At 44.1% G+C, this 17,353-nt stretch overlaps 1 protein-coding gene across 1 annotated transcript; it reads right to left on the bottom strand.

The window, feature by feature from the left end:
* Positions 1-2,857: 2,857 nt before the first annotated feature.
* LOC137596809 (extracellular calcium-sensing receptor-like) lies at positions 2,858-7,967 on the bottom strand. The gene is made up of 8 exons (XM_068317564.1): positions 7,778-7,967; positions 6,852-7,056; positions 6,090-6,372; positions 5,925-6,011; positions 5,579-5,770; positions 4,788-5,321; positions 4,485-4,704; positions 2,858-3,753 (listed from the first exon to the last, which is right to left on the bottom strand). The coding sequence occupies exons 1-8, from the start codon at positions 7,965-7,967 to the stop codon at positions 2,858-2,860; spliced, it is 2,607 nt and encodes an 868-aa protein (XP_068173665.1).
* Positions 7,968-17,353: the final 9,386 nt, after the last annotated feature.

The raw sequence follows: 17,353 nt of genomic DNA, 5'->3' as shown, positions 1-17,353 counted from the left end.
TGATGCGGTGAAATTAAACCACGCTTTCATCACTTCCAGACTAGATTACTGTAACTCACTCTTCTCAGGCTGGCTTTGAAGGGCTTTTTAAATGAGGAGTATTTTAAAATATACCCTCGCCCATAGGAAGCCAGTGCAGAGAAACCAACACAGGAGAAATATGGTCTTGGGTATTGGTCCTTGTCAGAACACGGGCAGCAGCATTGTGGACTAGTTGAAGTGTCTTCAGTGACTTTGTGTGGCAGCCAGGCACCGACCTATTTGAAGGAACTTTTAGTTCCAAATAATCCATCTAGAGCATTACGCGCTCAACATACTGGCCTACCAGTGGTTCCTAGAATATACAAAAGTAGGACGGGGGCTAGAGCCTTTAGCTATCAAACCCCTCTATTGTGGAACCACCTCCCTTCCTCAGTTCAGGAGGCAGATACCTCTCATTATTAGGACTAGACTTACAACATTTTTCAAAAAAATTACCATTAAGGCAGCTTAGGCTGCTGAGTTATTTTCTTATAAACCTACACTGCTGGAGACTCAACATCCAGACTCACTGAGCTCCTCCCTCCTCCTACTTCTCTCTGACCTTCTCTGTTACTCCTCTTCCTCTCCGACCTCTCTCTCCTAGTCTCTGTGCGGTATGTTCTCATAAGTTGTCTCAGGTTCTCCCGTCATCCGCCCATCCGCTGTGGACCTGCTCCTCCATCCCACCAGCATCACCCCTCATCTTTCCATCAGCTGTGGTCCTGCTGGCTTTCTTCCTCCGTGCCACCATACAGTCATTCATGCAGCTTCAATTGTGCCTTGAATTTACGAATTACATGATGGGGAAAAATGTATTGACAAGCCAAGAGTCGGGAGTCGGTGAATGCATCCTGACATTCCCGTCCCCAATTCAGCACCTGTATCAAATCGTCTATCTACAACCATAAAGACACTGACTCCATCTGGCCTATCTGCCATTCTCTCTCTCTCTCTCTCTCTCTCTCTCTCTCTCTCTCTCTCTCTCTCTCTCTCTCTCTCTCTCTCTTTCTCTTACCCTGTCCTTATCTTCATTTTACTTACCCCCCCCCCAACTGGTCAAAGCGGATGGCCGCCCAAAAGAGTCTGGGTCCTGCCCGGAGTTTCTTCCTCAACAAGGGAGTTTCTCCTCGCCACTGTCACTTATTCTTACTCTGGAGGGTTAAATTGGGTTTTTCTGTCTGTTAAAGAGCTTTGGAATGTTTGTTGCCACGATTAAGTGCTATATAAATAAAACTTGATTGGTTGATTGGAATAGGTACCATTTCAAAAATGTGTAAAATATTTATTGGAGCATATCATAAGAAAGCCTTGTATTACTGTAAACTGCCGTTTCACATTAAATCAAACTGTTAACGTGTATATAAATCATTTATAACATCACATAATAAGAAAGAATTAATAGAATGCATAGTTTAAAATCTCTGTATAATGGGTATAGCAGACTTAAAAATTACACTTTTTTACATAGCAAATTTACAGAAGAAATTTATGTCAGGAAATAATTAAAATAAAAGGGTACAAGCATTGATAACATATTTCTGGGTGCTCCTTGGCCTAGTGCAGCCTTTCTCAAATAGTGGGGCGTGCCCCCTGGGGGGTTCTTTGTGATGCCAGGTGTGACAGTGGGGACCATACTTTTTTTTTTTTTGCTGTACTAGAATAAAGTGTAATTGCACATCCACTACAGTAGTTGCAGTGGATGTGCAATGTGTCAGAGTGTGATGAAAAGAGAGGCAGAGAGGATGAAAATAATGAGACAAAAGCATGTCACCTGAAAGCTAAGATGAGGAAATATGATGAAGCTCATGTAGCGCTTGGTTTCACTGTGACTACAGTTGGAGATGAGAGGCCTGTGTGTTTACTGTGTCTAAAAAAGCTGTCAGCGAACAGCATTAAGCCTAATAAATGAATGTGCCACATAAAGACATTACACCCCAATCACGCTGATAGACAGCTGGAGTTTTTTCAGCAAAAACCTGCCAGATATTGCAAAATATCATCAGGCTTTGTGAATGCTACTTCAGTAAACCAGCAAGCTCTGTTCACATCACATAAGGCGGTGTACCAAATTTCTCTGCGCAAAAACCCCCATACAATAGCAGAGAAGCTGATACTGCCTGCAGCAGTAGGCATGTATCTGTCACGTTGGATGACGCCAGTGCTGCAAAGGAAAAAACTATCCCTCTGTCCAATGACACGATCGCCATACGCAAAAATGACGTTGCTAACAATCTTCAAGAACAGCGGATAGATAGATATATGTATGCATATATATGTGTATATATGTATGTATGTATGTATGTATGTATGTATACATATATATATATATATATATATATATATATATATATATATATATATATATATATATATACTGTATATGCTCAATGCGTTGCAGGAACCACACTCAGTTGAGGAATCTGCGCTTGAGATTGCAATCTGTTTATCATTTTATTTACGTTAATGTAAATAATTTAAAATTTAATATTAACTTAACTTAATATTAATTTAATTTAATTTAATTTAATATTAATTTAATCCGTTTTATATTTTCCCACTCTTATCGACTGTTCAAAGCTGACTGACGGACAGAGCGCACTTCTGGATGCCGTCAAACAATAAAATGTGCGTACTGTATCATGTGACTGCCAACCAAAAATCCGCATATATATATATGACCACGAGGTCAGCTGTCCTCCAGGACCAGGTTCTCCGGCCTTTCCTTCAATAAATAAATAAATAAATAAATAAATATATATATATATATATATACACTGTATATCATTTTTATTTATTTATTTATTTTTGTTCGTTCTTTCGTTTAGTTTATGATGCATTACATCTTCTGTTTTCCCATTATATGTTGTCTTGTATTTTTTTCTGGCTTCAGTAAAATAATGTAACACTTTGGAGCAAAGAGACAGAACAACAAGCCAAAGCTGGAAGCCAAAATGGCAAATGACTCTACTGCATCTGCATAATTTCCAGGGGAACTGATATAAGCAGGAATAAATGCAAGCCACACAGCACTAAAAATGAGCATACTGAAAGTGATGAACTTTGCCTCATTGAAGTTGCCCGGTAACTTACGTGCAAGAAAGGCCAGAACAAAGCACAGACAGATTTTCAGACCAATATAACTCAAAACACACCAGAATGCTAGGCGAGAGCCAACACTACACTCTAATATTATTGTTGAAGGTTCATATTGTGTGTTTTGTGATGGAATAGGGGGAGCATCGATGAGCCAGGAAGCACATATAACCACCTGAATCAGAGTGCAACTGAGGATGATGAGCCTCTGCTGCATAGGCCCCAACCACTTCATGATGTTGTTCCCTGGCCTGGTGGAAGTGAAAGCAGCCAACACCACAAGAGTTTTAGCCAGGATGCAGGAGAGGCACAGTGAAAATGTGATGCTGAAGGCAGTGTGGCGCAACATGCAGGACCATGGAGTTGGCTCCCCAATGAATAAAGGGCCACACAGGAAACACAGAGTGAGAGAGAATAGAATCAAGAAGCTGAGTTCAGAGTTATTCACACGGATGACGGCTGTGCTTCGATGATTGAGAAAAACTGCAAAGATGATTATAGTGGAGCAAGCACCAAATACAGAAGTCACTGTCAGGGCTTTACCTAAGGAATCATAGGCCAAAAACTCCACTTTCTTGGGGATGCAAGCTGTCCTATCACTGTTTGACCAAAAGTCCTTTGAACAAAATGTGCATTCTGCTGAATCTACAAGAAAGATGGTGAAAAACAGTAGCTATGTCAATAACGAAATACTGCATATTATTATTACTATTATTATTACTACTATTGTTGTTGTTGTTGATGTTGTTGAGGTTGTTGTTTTTCAACTGACTTGTCTCATTGCTAATCTTTCCAGAGTCACATGGTAGACAGTCAAAGCAGCAAACTGGCTCCCAAATACGGACAGCTTTTCGGTAGCCCGGAAGACAGCTGGCACTGCATACAGAGACTGGCACCTGCAGAGCAAACAATGCCTTTCAGCTCTGCCTTGAGTGTTCTGTAATCAGAATTGAATAATTGATCTTTTGATTTGTTTTGTTTCTGAAAAAGATTAAGCTGTTTTTTTATCATCAAGTATGGCAGTAGTGTGACACATTGTGCCACAAAATATTTATCTGTTGACGGACACAATAAATGGTGGTTGGAGAAATGGGAGCTTTAAATCCAAAGTATTCATGAGGACATTAATGCAACAACAACATTGTGCAACAAAATATGACAGTCATTGAAAAAAATAAATTATCCTGCTGTTACTTGAAAGTGAAATAAGTTTTGTTAGACTGGAAACTAATCATACTATACAAATAATGAAAAGTAACTGATCAGATCAATCATTTTTGTCCACCTGACTCACTTCCACCTCAAACTACAGACCTTCAATAGTTGCCACCTGATGAAGGTAAAAATACAGCTTCTGCAGCTTGCCTCACTCAAATGTCTCGCCCATATGATCCTGTCCTCCTGGATCACCAGCTCCTCTCCTGGTGGTTTGGTTCCATCAAAAAGCCCCACATTGACAAACTCAATGTTCCCAGCTGTGCCTCTCTGCCAGTTGATTATGTCATAATAGGGTATGGAGTCACCCTTCAGGTCAAAGTTCACCTTCTGTCCCGAAATATGAAATGTCACCTCTTGAAGATAGTGATGGAGCTTGAAAACCAATAGATATCATCAAATGCTTTTTTGAACTAAACATTTTCAATACATTATTTTTGTGGGCATACTAGTTGTACCTGCCAGGGGTGTATGTTGTCGCTTTGAGCACATGAGTTGTTTTGAAAAGGCCCATTGCCTTTTTGACAAAGCAGAAGGTTGTGGAGGGCATGAGCAATTGCATATACAGCCTTATAGACATTATAGGCCACTCTAGGGCTAGAAGTATTCATGTAGGCTGCATGTTGATCCAATAGAGTCTCCTGTCCAGTGCACGGAGGAAAACGATTGCCAGGAGAGAAAGAAGGACTGCAACCATACAAAGCCTCCCACAGCTCCTTAACAAGTGGATTATTAGGATATAGCTGAGGGTTTACAGTCCTCAGGTAGTCACTGAGTGTTGATACATGACCTTTCCTGATTCCAAATCCGATGGTGCCCCCCATGTAGGGGTAATACTCACTCCTTGTAAAGACAGATGCTGTGACCCAGGCTTCACCGGCAATCCACTGGATTCCAGTGACATTTTGGATCATATAATCTCTCAAAAAAGGCGTCATCCCCCCCTCGCCTGAAAACACCACCACCACTTTTGCTGAAGAGTGTCGTATTACCTGCGCACAGAGGCAAATAAGGGAGGAAAGAATTTTCAATGGACAAAAGGGAAATAATTTAAAAAAAACACAATACAAAAGTATTCAAAACTAAAGGAGCAATACCAAAGAACCATATGGATAAAAACAACAAGACATGTGTATTTTTTTGGACTAAGTCTAACAAGTGAGTGTAATAAGACAATACTACAAAATGGGCAATTTAATTAATGCTCTCAAACTGTGTGAAACTCAATACAACGTGCCACTTTTTCTACCTTTATAATCTCCAGTGCCCGCTCTGCATTATATAGCAGGGGGATAATTTCTTGGTATGCTATACACACCCTGGTATCCTTTAATTCTTTTAGTAAACCTTGCACTGCAAAATGTCCATATTCATGATCTCCTCGTATGAGCCCCACCCAAGTCCAGTTGAAGTGTAGTAGCAGCTGAGCAATGGCCCTCACCTGTGTTTCAAAACACAAGTGAATTTAATTTGATATTAACAAATACAGATTATTTTCTTGATAAATATAGATACAGTATATTTTATTTTCAAAAGATATTTTCAGCACTGAAAAATTATCTTTTTTTTTTTTAAAGTCTAAGGTTAGATGCTACCTGATAGTCATCACTAGGAATCACTCTGAAAAAGTTAGGATACTGGCTTCGGTCAGATAGACATGCACATGAAGAAAAGTAACTGATCTGTAAGAGGAAGCAAGAATACAGTGCGGTTAAACACATTATTTTCTTAGAGATTTACAGAGTAATAGTCATCATTACCATTGGAATTTTAAATGGCTGCAGGATTCTTGACACAACAATAGATTGAGCTGAACCAGATTCCCCAACCACAGCGAGGAGCGGAGAGGCACCACGACACATAAGAGAGTCAGTTATCCCATTCACTACAGCCAAAGCAGCCCTCTGACCAGTCAGTGGTTGGGAACATGAATCAAATATTTTGTATCCAAGGGTGTAGTTAGGCAACAGTTTTATGCTTTGGTTTATCTCGTCCACTGCAAGCCTCATAGTCTGTGCCCAGCGAAAAGTCCTTGGACTAAAGCTGCAGCAGATATCAGAAAAAATTAATAGAAAAGATCAATTTCACATTCACTTATTTTAAGTGTTTTTCCTTTTTTGAGTTTTTGTCATGTGTTGTACATGTTTTCTCAGAGCATGCGTTTGATGATTCTTCAGTTATTTTTGAGTAAATGTCCTCATAATTGTCAATGCATTAAGTCTTAAAAATTAAATTCATTTGTAGCACCACCAAAACCCTGCACGTAAAACTTCCTAAATAAATCTAATTGCATGTCTAACATGCTTCACAGCAATTCTTTTAATGACGAAAACACATATCCATAAAACATTTTTTTGTAAACATTTAAAAACTCAAACTGAAACCATTAACCTAGACTGTATATTAATATTGAATTACATATTGAGTGACATTAAAAATATGTTATAGCTTGGGGAATATAAATCAAAATCAATTAATAATAGGAAGGGTTTGACAAAAACATAAACTTCCATTTAACTCACCCATTGCACTTCACCGGCAGTGGTCTGTAGGTGCAGTTGATGTCTGGCATTTCTTGGTTGTAGTGAAGGGGAAAAATCCCCCCAATAACAAAATCACCTTTAGCCGTAAAGGCCGGCTGAAAGCTGTTTTGAAGCACGCATTCCTTAGCGGCAGACAGGGGTGGAGAGGTGAAGGTGTTTATTTGGACAGACATGACGACACTAACTGAATAAAGCCAAAGAATTAAGTCAAGGACAGTCATATTGTTAGACAACGAGACACTGTCTACACTTGTCTTCCAAACATGCAATTGTATTTGAATTGCACAGCGCTGACACTGTATAATCAAGACAGGCAACCAGGGTGTCTTATTAATTACACACCTGGTTGGGTTCCACCCTATTTACTGAGTTGCAAGGGTTTATGGGGATTGATTGATTGGCAAAAATAGAACAAAATTACATCATTCCACAGTGATGCTAGAAATAGAATATACCACAGTATCAACGATGAAGAGGGTCATTTTTGTACACATCTAAATTATATTCAAAGAAAATTGCCTTCTCCCATTTAAAAGTAATATACATCCTACATACATGATGATTTGTTGATTGATTAGTATTATTGTATCCATTTACAGGCATTCTTTTAGTTTCTCACCAGGTGATTAAAATAATTTCCAATTTTTTCAAGTACTTTCTATTTTCACATAAACGTACCAAGTGGATTTGCATCACCATGCATCTCCTATAATTCCTATATTCATAGTAAATACAACTACAGTGCCATAAAAAAGTACAACAGATTTAATTCCAATATACTGATCCTCTATATTTTTCTTGCAGTTTATAATCCTCTAACTTAACCAAGACTTGAGTTTTGTCCAATTCAATAGTTTTTCACACACAACAGTAAACTTTTGAGTTCTAGCTGACCAGCTTCCTACTGCCTGTGGTCTCCCTGTCAGGAAGTCCAGCAGCAGGTGTTGAGTCCAAGCTGGTCCAGTTCATGGATGAGCTGCTGGAAGATGATTGTGTTGATTCCTGAGCTGAAGTCGATGAACAGCCTTCTGGCGTATGAGTCTTTGGTCCCCAGGTGGGTGAGGGTTGAGTGTAGGGCAGTGGAGATGGCGTCATCGGTCGAGCGGTTGGACTAGTAAGCAAACTGAAAAGGGTCCACGGTTGAAGAGAGGGCAGACTTGATGTGATGCATTACTAGCCGCTCGAAGCACTTCATGAGGATGGGAGTGAGTGCAACTGGGCGGTAGTCGTTGAAGCCGGATGGGGTCATCTTCTTCGGGACTGGGATGATGGTGGTGGCTTTGAGGCAGGTGGGGACAACAGCATGGCTCAGGGAGATGTTGAAGATGTCTGTGAAGACATCTGTGAGCTCATCAGCACAGTCTCTCAGGATACGACCAGGAATGTTGTCAGGATCTGGGGCTGTCCGTGCGTTGGTCCTTCCGAGGACTTGCCTAACGCTGTCCGGAGAAAGCATCAACAGCTGGTCGCTAGGAGTGGCTGGAGTCTTCTGTGCCGGGATCCTGTTTTCTGCCTCAAAGCGCGCAAAGAAGTCATTCAGCTGATTCAGCAGAGTGGTCGAGCTGTCGCAGGACTGCGGAAGGGGCTTGTAGTCCATAATAGACTGAATCCCCCGCCACAGCTTCCTCGTGTCTCTGCTGTCGCTGAAGTAGGCGGTGATCCTCTTGGAGTACTGTCTCTTGGCCATTCTGATACCTTGTGACAGGTTGGCCCTAGCTGTCCTTAGGCCCACATCGTCCCCAGCTCTGAAGGCCGCGTTCCGTGCCCTCAGGAGACTGTTGACTTCCGATCTGTGATGTTGTTGTGGGTGGCTGCATCTTTGAATACGCTCCAGTCTGTGGTGGAGAAGCAGCCCTGGAGTGCCTCTGACGACCCATCAGGGCATACCGGTATCTGCCTTTTCGCAGGTCTGACGACTAATGAGTGGTCTGTATGCCGGCGTTAGCATAACAGTGGTGTGGTCTGACATCCCAAGGTGGGGGAGGGCGCAGGCTTTGCAGGCATCTTTATGTGTAGACATTCTCCAGGATATTAGCTCCTCTGTTGGCAAAGTTGATATGTCCATGTAATTTTGGAAACACATTCTTGGGGTTTGCATGGTTAAAGTCCCCCGCCAGAATGAGGAAGGCATCTGGATGGGCTGTCTGCTGCTCACTGATGAGATGGTGGAGATCATTCTGTGCCTCACTCCTATTGTTGCTGGAGGTGGGAGGGATGTATACTGCTACCAGCAATTTGGCAGAAAACTCCCTGGGCAGGTAGAATGGCCGGCATCTGATGATCATAAACTCCACCAGAGGAGAGATGTGTGTGCAGACCACAGCAGCGTCACAGCACCAAGCATCCCTGATGTAAACACAGAGTCCCCCGCCGCGGATCTTCCCCCCTCGACTAGCGCTCTGTTAGCCCAGTAGCATGTTAGCCGGGCCAGCTGAATGGCACAGTCCGGGATGCTGTTGGTGAGCCATGTTTCCACAAATACAAAGACACAACACAGATCCACAGACTTAGTTGATGATCGGAGCAGGTGGATGTTGTCCAGTTTATTGTCTAGCCAGCGTACATTGGCGAGTGTGATGGTCGGGATAGCCGGCCGGTGAGAGCTAGCCTAGCCTGGTTTCCTCCGCGCTTGCCCCTCTTCTGCTTTCACATTTTCCACGTGTGGCGCTTCCAATGCGGGCTGGGAGTCGGGGTCGGTGATTGAGCAGGCATCCAGAGCAGGCCACACTCATGCACCACTTCCGCATCTGCTGGGTTTAAGTCCAAAAAAGTTGTTCTGCGCATGTCGAGCAGAAACTCACAGGAGTATGAGTGCCTTGGGGCAAGTAGATGTGACAAAGATGGACGTGACGAAGGTGGACAAATACACGGAGAGACAAGACACAAAAAACATTAAAGAACCGCTCTATCGGGAGAGAGGGGAGCCGCTGCATGTGCACGCGTCGCCATCCTATCCTATTCATTTGTTAAGCCAATGATACGCAATTATATCTCTCGATTAAACCAGACAAAGTCAATCAGTTGGGCAAATTAAAGGTGTGTATCAAAGAGATTAAAATTGGATGACCAATAACTTTTTGCAACTAAATTCTGGTAAAACGGAGGTTATTGTGCTCGTGTAACAGTGTTATAAATAAATTTATTTTAATTTTATTTTTTTAATGAACTTCCCCAAATTTTACATTTACTTTGTTTTTGGTTCCATGATTTGGTTGTGTTTCGGTGGGGCAATTATTGGGGGTGCACACGCCCAGGCATCCTCGTGCTGGAGGTCTGGAGAGAGGGGTGAGTTACACTTGTTCAATGCTGCGGAAACTTTTTGTTAATATATTCTTCATTTTCATTATTTTCTACCAGTGGATGTGATTTTGTGGTACATAGTCGCTCACTTTCACACTCGCTATGTTTAAATATTATTTATTTATATATTCACGACGTAATTTATGTTAATTAGTAGGCGCTAAGCGGCGAACAAGTGCTAACGGCTCACTGCGTGTTGCAGGCATGCCAGCGTTACCCCAGCTCTCACATGACGTACCCCACCTTTTGTGTTACAGGTATGTTTAACTGTTTAAACAGAAAAAGAAAAGCTGTAAAAGGATCTGTTAAGTGTTTTACATGTTTGTATTTATTTATTTTTGTTCTTTTGATTTGACCTACTGTTTATTTTAGTTGTGTTAAATGTCATTATTTTATTGTTATGGCATCCTCGTGCTGGAGGTCTGGAGAGAGGGGCATGCCAGCGTTACCCCAGCTCTCACATGACGTACCCCACCTTTTGTGTTACAGAAAAATAAAACACAGCAGATCTGCTCCACGCCTCCTTCAGTTCTTCGGCCATCTACAGTCATAGTTTCACCGTCATTATAAATGTAACTGGCCAGTCAGGGTCGGTTACATAAACTGGTGCCGTGACCTTTCAAGGATTCAACTGATCAGCCGCTGTCGCCGATCACCGGGGTCAAGCTTCCCACGTGGAGGTATTGTGGTGGAAGACCAGCGAATCCTCGTCATCAGTACCCATGTTTTACTGTTTTGGTTGTAAGTTATCTGGTGAAGTTTAAATTGACCGTGTCAAGTTTTGTTTTGTTCTTTTAAAAAGGGGTTAATGAGGGAAAATCTCCCTGTAATTTTGATTTTGCATTGAGAATTTTCAATTTCCATTATGGCCAGTGGACGTGGATTTTTATTTTCTGACGATGTGACCCCTTATGTAGTAAGAGGTAGGGGCAGGGGCATTATGGGATTTTCAGTGGGGGAGGGTAAGATATTAACCTTCACAGACGACACTCGGGTAGGTGGGCTCAGTGCTACACGTCCTGTAGAATTCACTCCGCCCTCAGAAGTTCCACCCCCCCACGTCAGCAATAGTGAAGATCATGCACAGGTTGATGCAGGCAATGTAGTTACATCTCCTGCAGGCCCAGAATCATCCACACCTATTGTGTCTGTTGGTAACATTGAAGCTAGAGCTGAGCTTCGTGACTTGATCACTACATTAGGGAATCAAATAGGTGATTCAATAGCCAGCCGGATATTTGCTCCTAATCCATCGCCCATCCCAGTCTCACCAGTGACTAGTGACAACAATGGCACTACCACTCTGGATCTCTCCAAAGTGAATGTGGTCATCAAGTCTGACGTCCGTGAACCTGCTGTATTCAGGGGTGAAGCATCTGATAAATGTACAGTGCAGGAATGGATAGAGCTGATGGAGGTGTATATGAAAAAAAAGAAGTGTCTTCTTTCAGATCAACCTGAGGAGATTTTGAGTCATTTAATGGGCAAGGCCAAGAAAATCGTACAGGTGGGGTTAAAGAGTTGCTCAACACCTGATACTGCAGTTCATCCCGAAATGATTTATGAAATTCTCAGACGGTACTTCAGTGAGAATCCTGTATCAAGCTTGCCGTTAGCTGATTTTTATGCCACTCAACCCAGTGTGGGTGAGGATCCAGTGGATTATTGGGTACGGTTGAATACAGCGGCAGAGCAGGCAGACCGTCACCTGAAAATGCAAGGCAGAAAATTGGAAAACATGGATGCTGAGATTTCTATGATGTTCATTAGGAGCTGCAATGATCCCGAACTAACTAGTGTCTTTAAAGGCAAGCCTTTAGGTAGATGGACTTTCATGGAAGTCCAAGAAGCAATTGACGAGTATCAAAGAGAGCATGTGTTCATGGGAAAGGCAGGGAGAGTTAAGCCAGTCCAAGTGGCTGTGGCTGCTGCCCACACCATGGCAGATGTTAAGGAGGAGGTTAGTTCAAACATGCCCGGTACAAACGTAACCAGTTCCAGTGGCCCAGTCAGGCCTAGTGAGTCCTCAGCTGCAGAGGGTGGTGCACTTGAGCGTGTTTTGTGTATGTTAGAGAGAGTGTTGGAGAAAACCAATCAGGTAAATTCACCTGCAGCTATGCCACCTGGTCTTAGGGTACATAACGCTACTTGTCGCGTCTGCGGGGACAAAGCTCACTCTACACGATCACACTGTATGAGGGAGAGGAGGTGCTTTGCATGCTTTGCTGTTGGACATCAGAAGCGTGAATGCATGCCGAATGGGGTCATTAGGTCCAATACTGCATCTGTTCAGGAAAACTGACTCACCCACATGTGGGAGGGAACAATGTGGGTTCATTTAGTCAGTCCCTCAACGTTGTAGATGATATGTCATCGGTATATGATGAAAGTTGTAAGTCGTTCCCTAGTCGTAGGGTGATTGTTTGTCAGAATGTACACAAGCTAGTGAAATCTGACAGTCTCTTCTATACTGATGTTGTTGTGAATAGTAAAGTTTCTTTGCGAGCATTGATAGACAGTGGATCAATGGCCTGTACCATGAATGAGGAGGCCGAACAAAAATTACGAAGCGCTGGCTTGTTTTCACAACGCAGCGAAGTGCCCACTGACATTGTACTTGTAGGATGTGGTGGAGTGCAAGTAACACCAAAATGTGTCTTTCAATTGGAGATGAATGTCTACGGACAGGAGGTTAGTGTACCTACTCTGATTGTTCCCGGCCAACACGATCAACTGATTTTGGGCTCAAATGTGATAAAACATCTCATTAGCCAATTCAGACGTAATCCGAGTTATTGGCGTGTGATGAACAAACCTGAATCCACAGATGACCCTGCATTTGAACATTTTTTGAATATGTTATCAGGAGTTAACCGATGGAAGGGGAATGTGATTCCTGATGTCATTGGCACAGCCAAATTGTCTCAAGCTGTGACCTTGCTGCCACGCCATGAGCATCTTGTGTGGGCTAGGTTGCCATCGAGCGCTCCTGTTTCTGGGGGTAGTGCAGTTCTTATTGATGCTCCGCATTCTCAGTCTCACAAGAAGAATATCATGGTGGGGAGAGCTGTGGCGACTATGTCAGGTGATAGATGGGTGCCAGTCAAAATTATCAATCCGAGCGACAAACCCGTTACTTTGAGACGTAATGCCAAAGTGGCTGATGTTTTTCCATGTGTCGCTTTAGAAGATTTGGATTTATGCGCGGCCGATACCCCTTCACCAATTCAGGTGCAAAGCCAGAGCGTGATTGACACCGGTAGTCGGCTCTCACCCCCGTCTGCCTCTCTGTTCAGCAATGCTCTGCAGGAAATTGGATTGGGTGATATTGACATTGATTCTTGTGAGGTGTCAAAATACTGGAAAGATCAGTTATACATCTTGCTGCAGAAGTATGAAGGTGTGTTTTCTAGAGGCAAGTTAGACTGTGGTGAAGACATTGGGTTTGTTCATCGAATCCACCTCACGGACACACGTCCGTTCAGACTCCCATACCGGCGGGTTCCGCCAGGGCATTACCTAAAGTTGAGGCAAGTGCTGTCAGAGATGGAGGAAAAGGAAATCATTAGGAAGTCTTCCAGTGAGTGGGCGTCGCCCCTGGTGCTTGTGTGGAAGAAGAATGGTGATTTGAGAGTGTGTGTTGACTACCGTTGGTTAAATTCCAGAACGGTCAAAGATGCTCACCCATTACCTCACCAGGCTGATTGTCTCTCTGCTCTGGGGGGCAATGCCTTCTTCAGCACTATGGACTTAACGTCTGGGTATTACAACATTCCTATGCATGAGGAAGACAAGAAATTGACTGCCTTTACCACGCCCATGGGGCTCCACGAGTTTAATCGTATGCCTCAGGGTTTGTGTAATGCACCAGCCAGTTTTATGCGCCTTATGACCAACATCTTTGGCGATCAGAATTTCCTAACTCTTCTCTGCTACTTGGACGATCTCTTGGTTTTTGCACCCGATGAAGGAGAGGCTCTGAGGAGGCTTGAGATGGTGTTCAGCAGACTGAGGGCTCATGGGTTGAAGCTTGCGCCTAAAAAGTGCTATTTACTTCGTCGGAGTGTAAAATTTCTGGGTCATATTGTGGATGAGGGAGGAGTCTCCACAGACCCTGACAAGGTGCAGACAATTGCTGCTGTGACTGAAAAAGCTTTGATGGCGGATGATGGTGTCACACCTTCTCCGAAGAAGTTAAAATCTTTCTTAGGGATGGTGATGTACTACCAGCGCTTCATTCCGAACTGTTCTGGGATTGCTAAGCCTCTCTTTGCTTTGACTGCGACACCTAGGAAGAACAGGGGCCAGTCAAAGAATGTTGCCATCTTTAGGAAACTCAAGCCAAGTGACTGGACGAGTGCACATCAGAGGTCGTTCCAACAACTGAAATCGGCGTTGCTCAATTCAGTGGTTTTAGCTCATCCAGATTTCTCCCAACCCTTCGTCCTTTCCACTGATGCGTCACTTGATGGACTGGGTGCAGTCATCTCTCAAGTGCCGAAGGGGGAAAGCAAGGCCCGTCCCATTGCCTTTGCGAGCAAGTCTCTTTCCCATGCTCAGACAAAGTACCCTGCACATAGGCTCGAATTCTTGGCTCTTAAATGGGCGGTCTGCGAAAAGTTCAGTCATTGGCTGAAAGGCCATGACTTTACTGTCTGGACTGATAATAATCCACTCACGTACATTCTTACCAAACCGAAGTTGGATGCATGTGAGCAAAGGTGGGTTGCAAAGTTGGCTCCGTACAATTTTAGCATTAAGTACATTCCTGGCAGCAAAAACATTGTCGCGGACGCACTCAGCAGACAGCCTTTTGTTCAGACTCATGTTGGCAGAAGACTGGTGTCTGAGCCTTATGGAGCTTTGCTTGAAGAGGCCAAGCATATACAAGAGATTACCATTCAGGAGGTATTCAGATTGAGTGCTGATCAGCAGGGGGTTGGTTGCCGCACTTACACCACCACACTGGGAAATCACTCCTTGGACACCCACGAGGTGAAAGCCTTGCTGGAGGGTCATGTCGAGTGGGAGGTGGGTCCGGAAGGGAGAGCCATTTCTTACCTTCCCCAGGTTGTGCAGCAGTTGATCCCTGCTGGTCAGTGTCCCTTACCCGCGCTTCCTATTAAGGTTCTGCAAGAAAAACAGCATCAAGACAGTACACTGTCCAGGGTTCTGTTTTATGTGACTCGCGGCAGACGTCCATCGAGAAGAGAACGAGCTCTCGAGGCAAGCAGAGTTTTGAAAATGTTGAAGCAGTGGGATAAACTGAAATTGTTTGATGGGCTTCTTTACAGAGTGATCAAAGATCCTCTGACTAAGAAGAAAAGGTTTCAGTATGTTGTTGCAGCCTCGTTGGTCCAGCAGGTGCTGCAAGGCATACATGATGAGGCCGGCCATCAGGGACAGTACAGAACTTTGTATCTTGCCAGGCAGAGGTTCTTTTGGACTGATATGGAACAGGATGTCAGGGAGTATGTGAAAACTTGTATGCGCTGTGTGGTCAGCAAGACTCCTGAACCAGAGGCCAGGGCCCCTCTTGAGAGCATTAGAACCTCGAGCCCACTCGAACTGGTCTGTATGGATTTCTGGTCCGCTGAAGACTGTAAGGGCAAGAGCATGGACGTTTTAGTGGTTACAGACCATTTTACTAGAATGGCCCATGCTTATCCCTGTCGCGACCAATCGGCAAAGCAGGTTGCACGACAGCTCTGGGACAAGTACTTTTGTGTATACGGGTTCCCCGAAAGAATCCACTCGGATCAGGGGGCGAACTTCGAGAGTGAATTGATCCAGGAACTGTTGCAAGTTGCTGGAGTGAAGAAATCCAGGACCACGGCTTATCACCCAATGGGTAACGGGAACGCTGAGAGGTTCAACAGAACTTTGGGCAGCATGATCAGAACCCTTCCGCCAAGAGCAAAACTACATTGGCCTCAGATGTTGCAAACTTTGACGTTCGCGTATAACTGCACGGTGCATGAGTCAACTGGGTATGCGCCCTTCTATTTGATGTTCGGCAGGGTACCGCGTCTGCCCATTGATGTCATGTTTCAGGTTGCGACCAGGGACTGTGACATTGTGGACTATGATCAGTTTGTTTCCAAGATGAGGCAGGATCTTCAGGAGGCTGTTGCTACAGCACAAGCCAATGCTATCAGAAGTCAGGAACATCAAGCTGACATGTACAACAGGAAGACGAAAGGCAACACAATTGTTGAGGGTGACCGCGTCTTGTTGGCGAATAAGGGTGAGCGAGGTCGCAGGAAAATTGCGGACAAGTGGGGCTCCACCCCACATGTCGTTGTTTCTGCCGACCCCAGGTGCCATACTTACAGAGTCAGGAACACCTCCACCGGACAGGAGAAGGTTGTTCACCGCAACTTGCTTCTGCTGGTTAATTTTCTGCCAGTCGAGGTAGTCAATGACGTTGACGAATCTACTTTGAGCGAGTCATGCCAGTCCGTGGATGCTCAGGACGGCTTACCTTCGGATGAGTCACACATTGCTGAGTCAGAAATTGATAGGTCAGCTTGGACTGCCAGTTGGGTGGCTGAGGCTTCTGCCTCCACTGACTCACTTGAGCGCCCACGCACACAGGACACTAGTTTGGTTGGGCAGTTGACCTCCGGAGTGACTGGTGAAGTTAGCGAGGTACAATCTGAACCTGGGATGTCTGGTTGTTCTAGTGCCGATCGGAGGTCTGTGGCCTCTGTGCAGCCCTGTAACGCTCCTGGTTTCTCGAGCAGTAGGGTCGGTGTTGTTAGCACGCGTGTGGGCAGAGTGGTTAAGCCAGTGAACAGACTGATTCAGAACATGACACAACACTATGTTCACCGCACGGGCAGTTCGGTTCGTCGTTTTGTTAGTGCATTGATGTCATGAACGCTCCACACGCACCCATGTTATATTGGCGAGTCATTTAGTGATGACGTTTCTTTTCTTTTTTTTTGAGTCAGGTGACAGTACTTATTCCGGACCTATACGGGTAGTGTATAAGGCACTCCTGTAGCGAGTGGATTGTAGGGGGTTTGCGCAGCCCTCTATGGTCGCTTTCCCTTTAGTTGGGTGACAGATGCGTTGCAGTATGCTTTTGAGTATACTTTGTCCGGTAGTGTTGTACTGTGTCAGTTTTTTTAACTGGTTCACCTGCTATGCTGATTTGGTGAAGTTCAGAGGGGAGT

This window comes from Antennarius striatus, chromosome 6 (genome assembly GCF_040054535.1).
Source record: "Antennarius striatus isolate MH-2024 chromosome 6, ASM4005453v1, whole genome shotgun sequence".
NCBI classification, from domain to species: Eukaryota; Metazoa; Chordata; class Actinopteri; order Lophiiformes; family Antennariidae; genus Antennarius; species Antennarius striatus.
This window is presented reverse-complemented; position numbering and strand designations above follow the sequence as displayed.

What these genes read in the sequence shown, in the direction of transcription:
- LOC137596809 (XM_068317564.1), bottom strand. Translation starts at nt 7,967, where the DNA reads ATGACGCCATCTCCACTGCCCTACACTCAACCCTCACCCACCTGGGGA. An exon ending in AGCCATTTAAAATTCCAATG is followed by an intron (nt 6,012 to 6,089) that starts GTAATGATGACT and finishes TTCCTCTTACAG; the next exon opens with ATCAGTTACTTTTCTTCATG. An exon ending in TTCCTAGTGATGACTATCAG is followed by an intron (nt 5,771 to 5,924) that starts GTAGCATCTAAC and finishes TTTGAAACACAG; the next exon opens with GTGAGGGCCATTGCTCAGCT.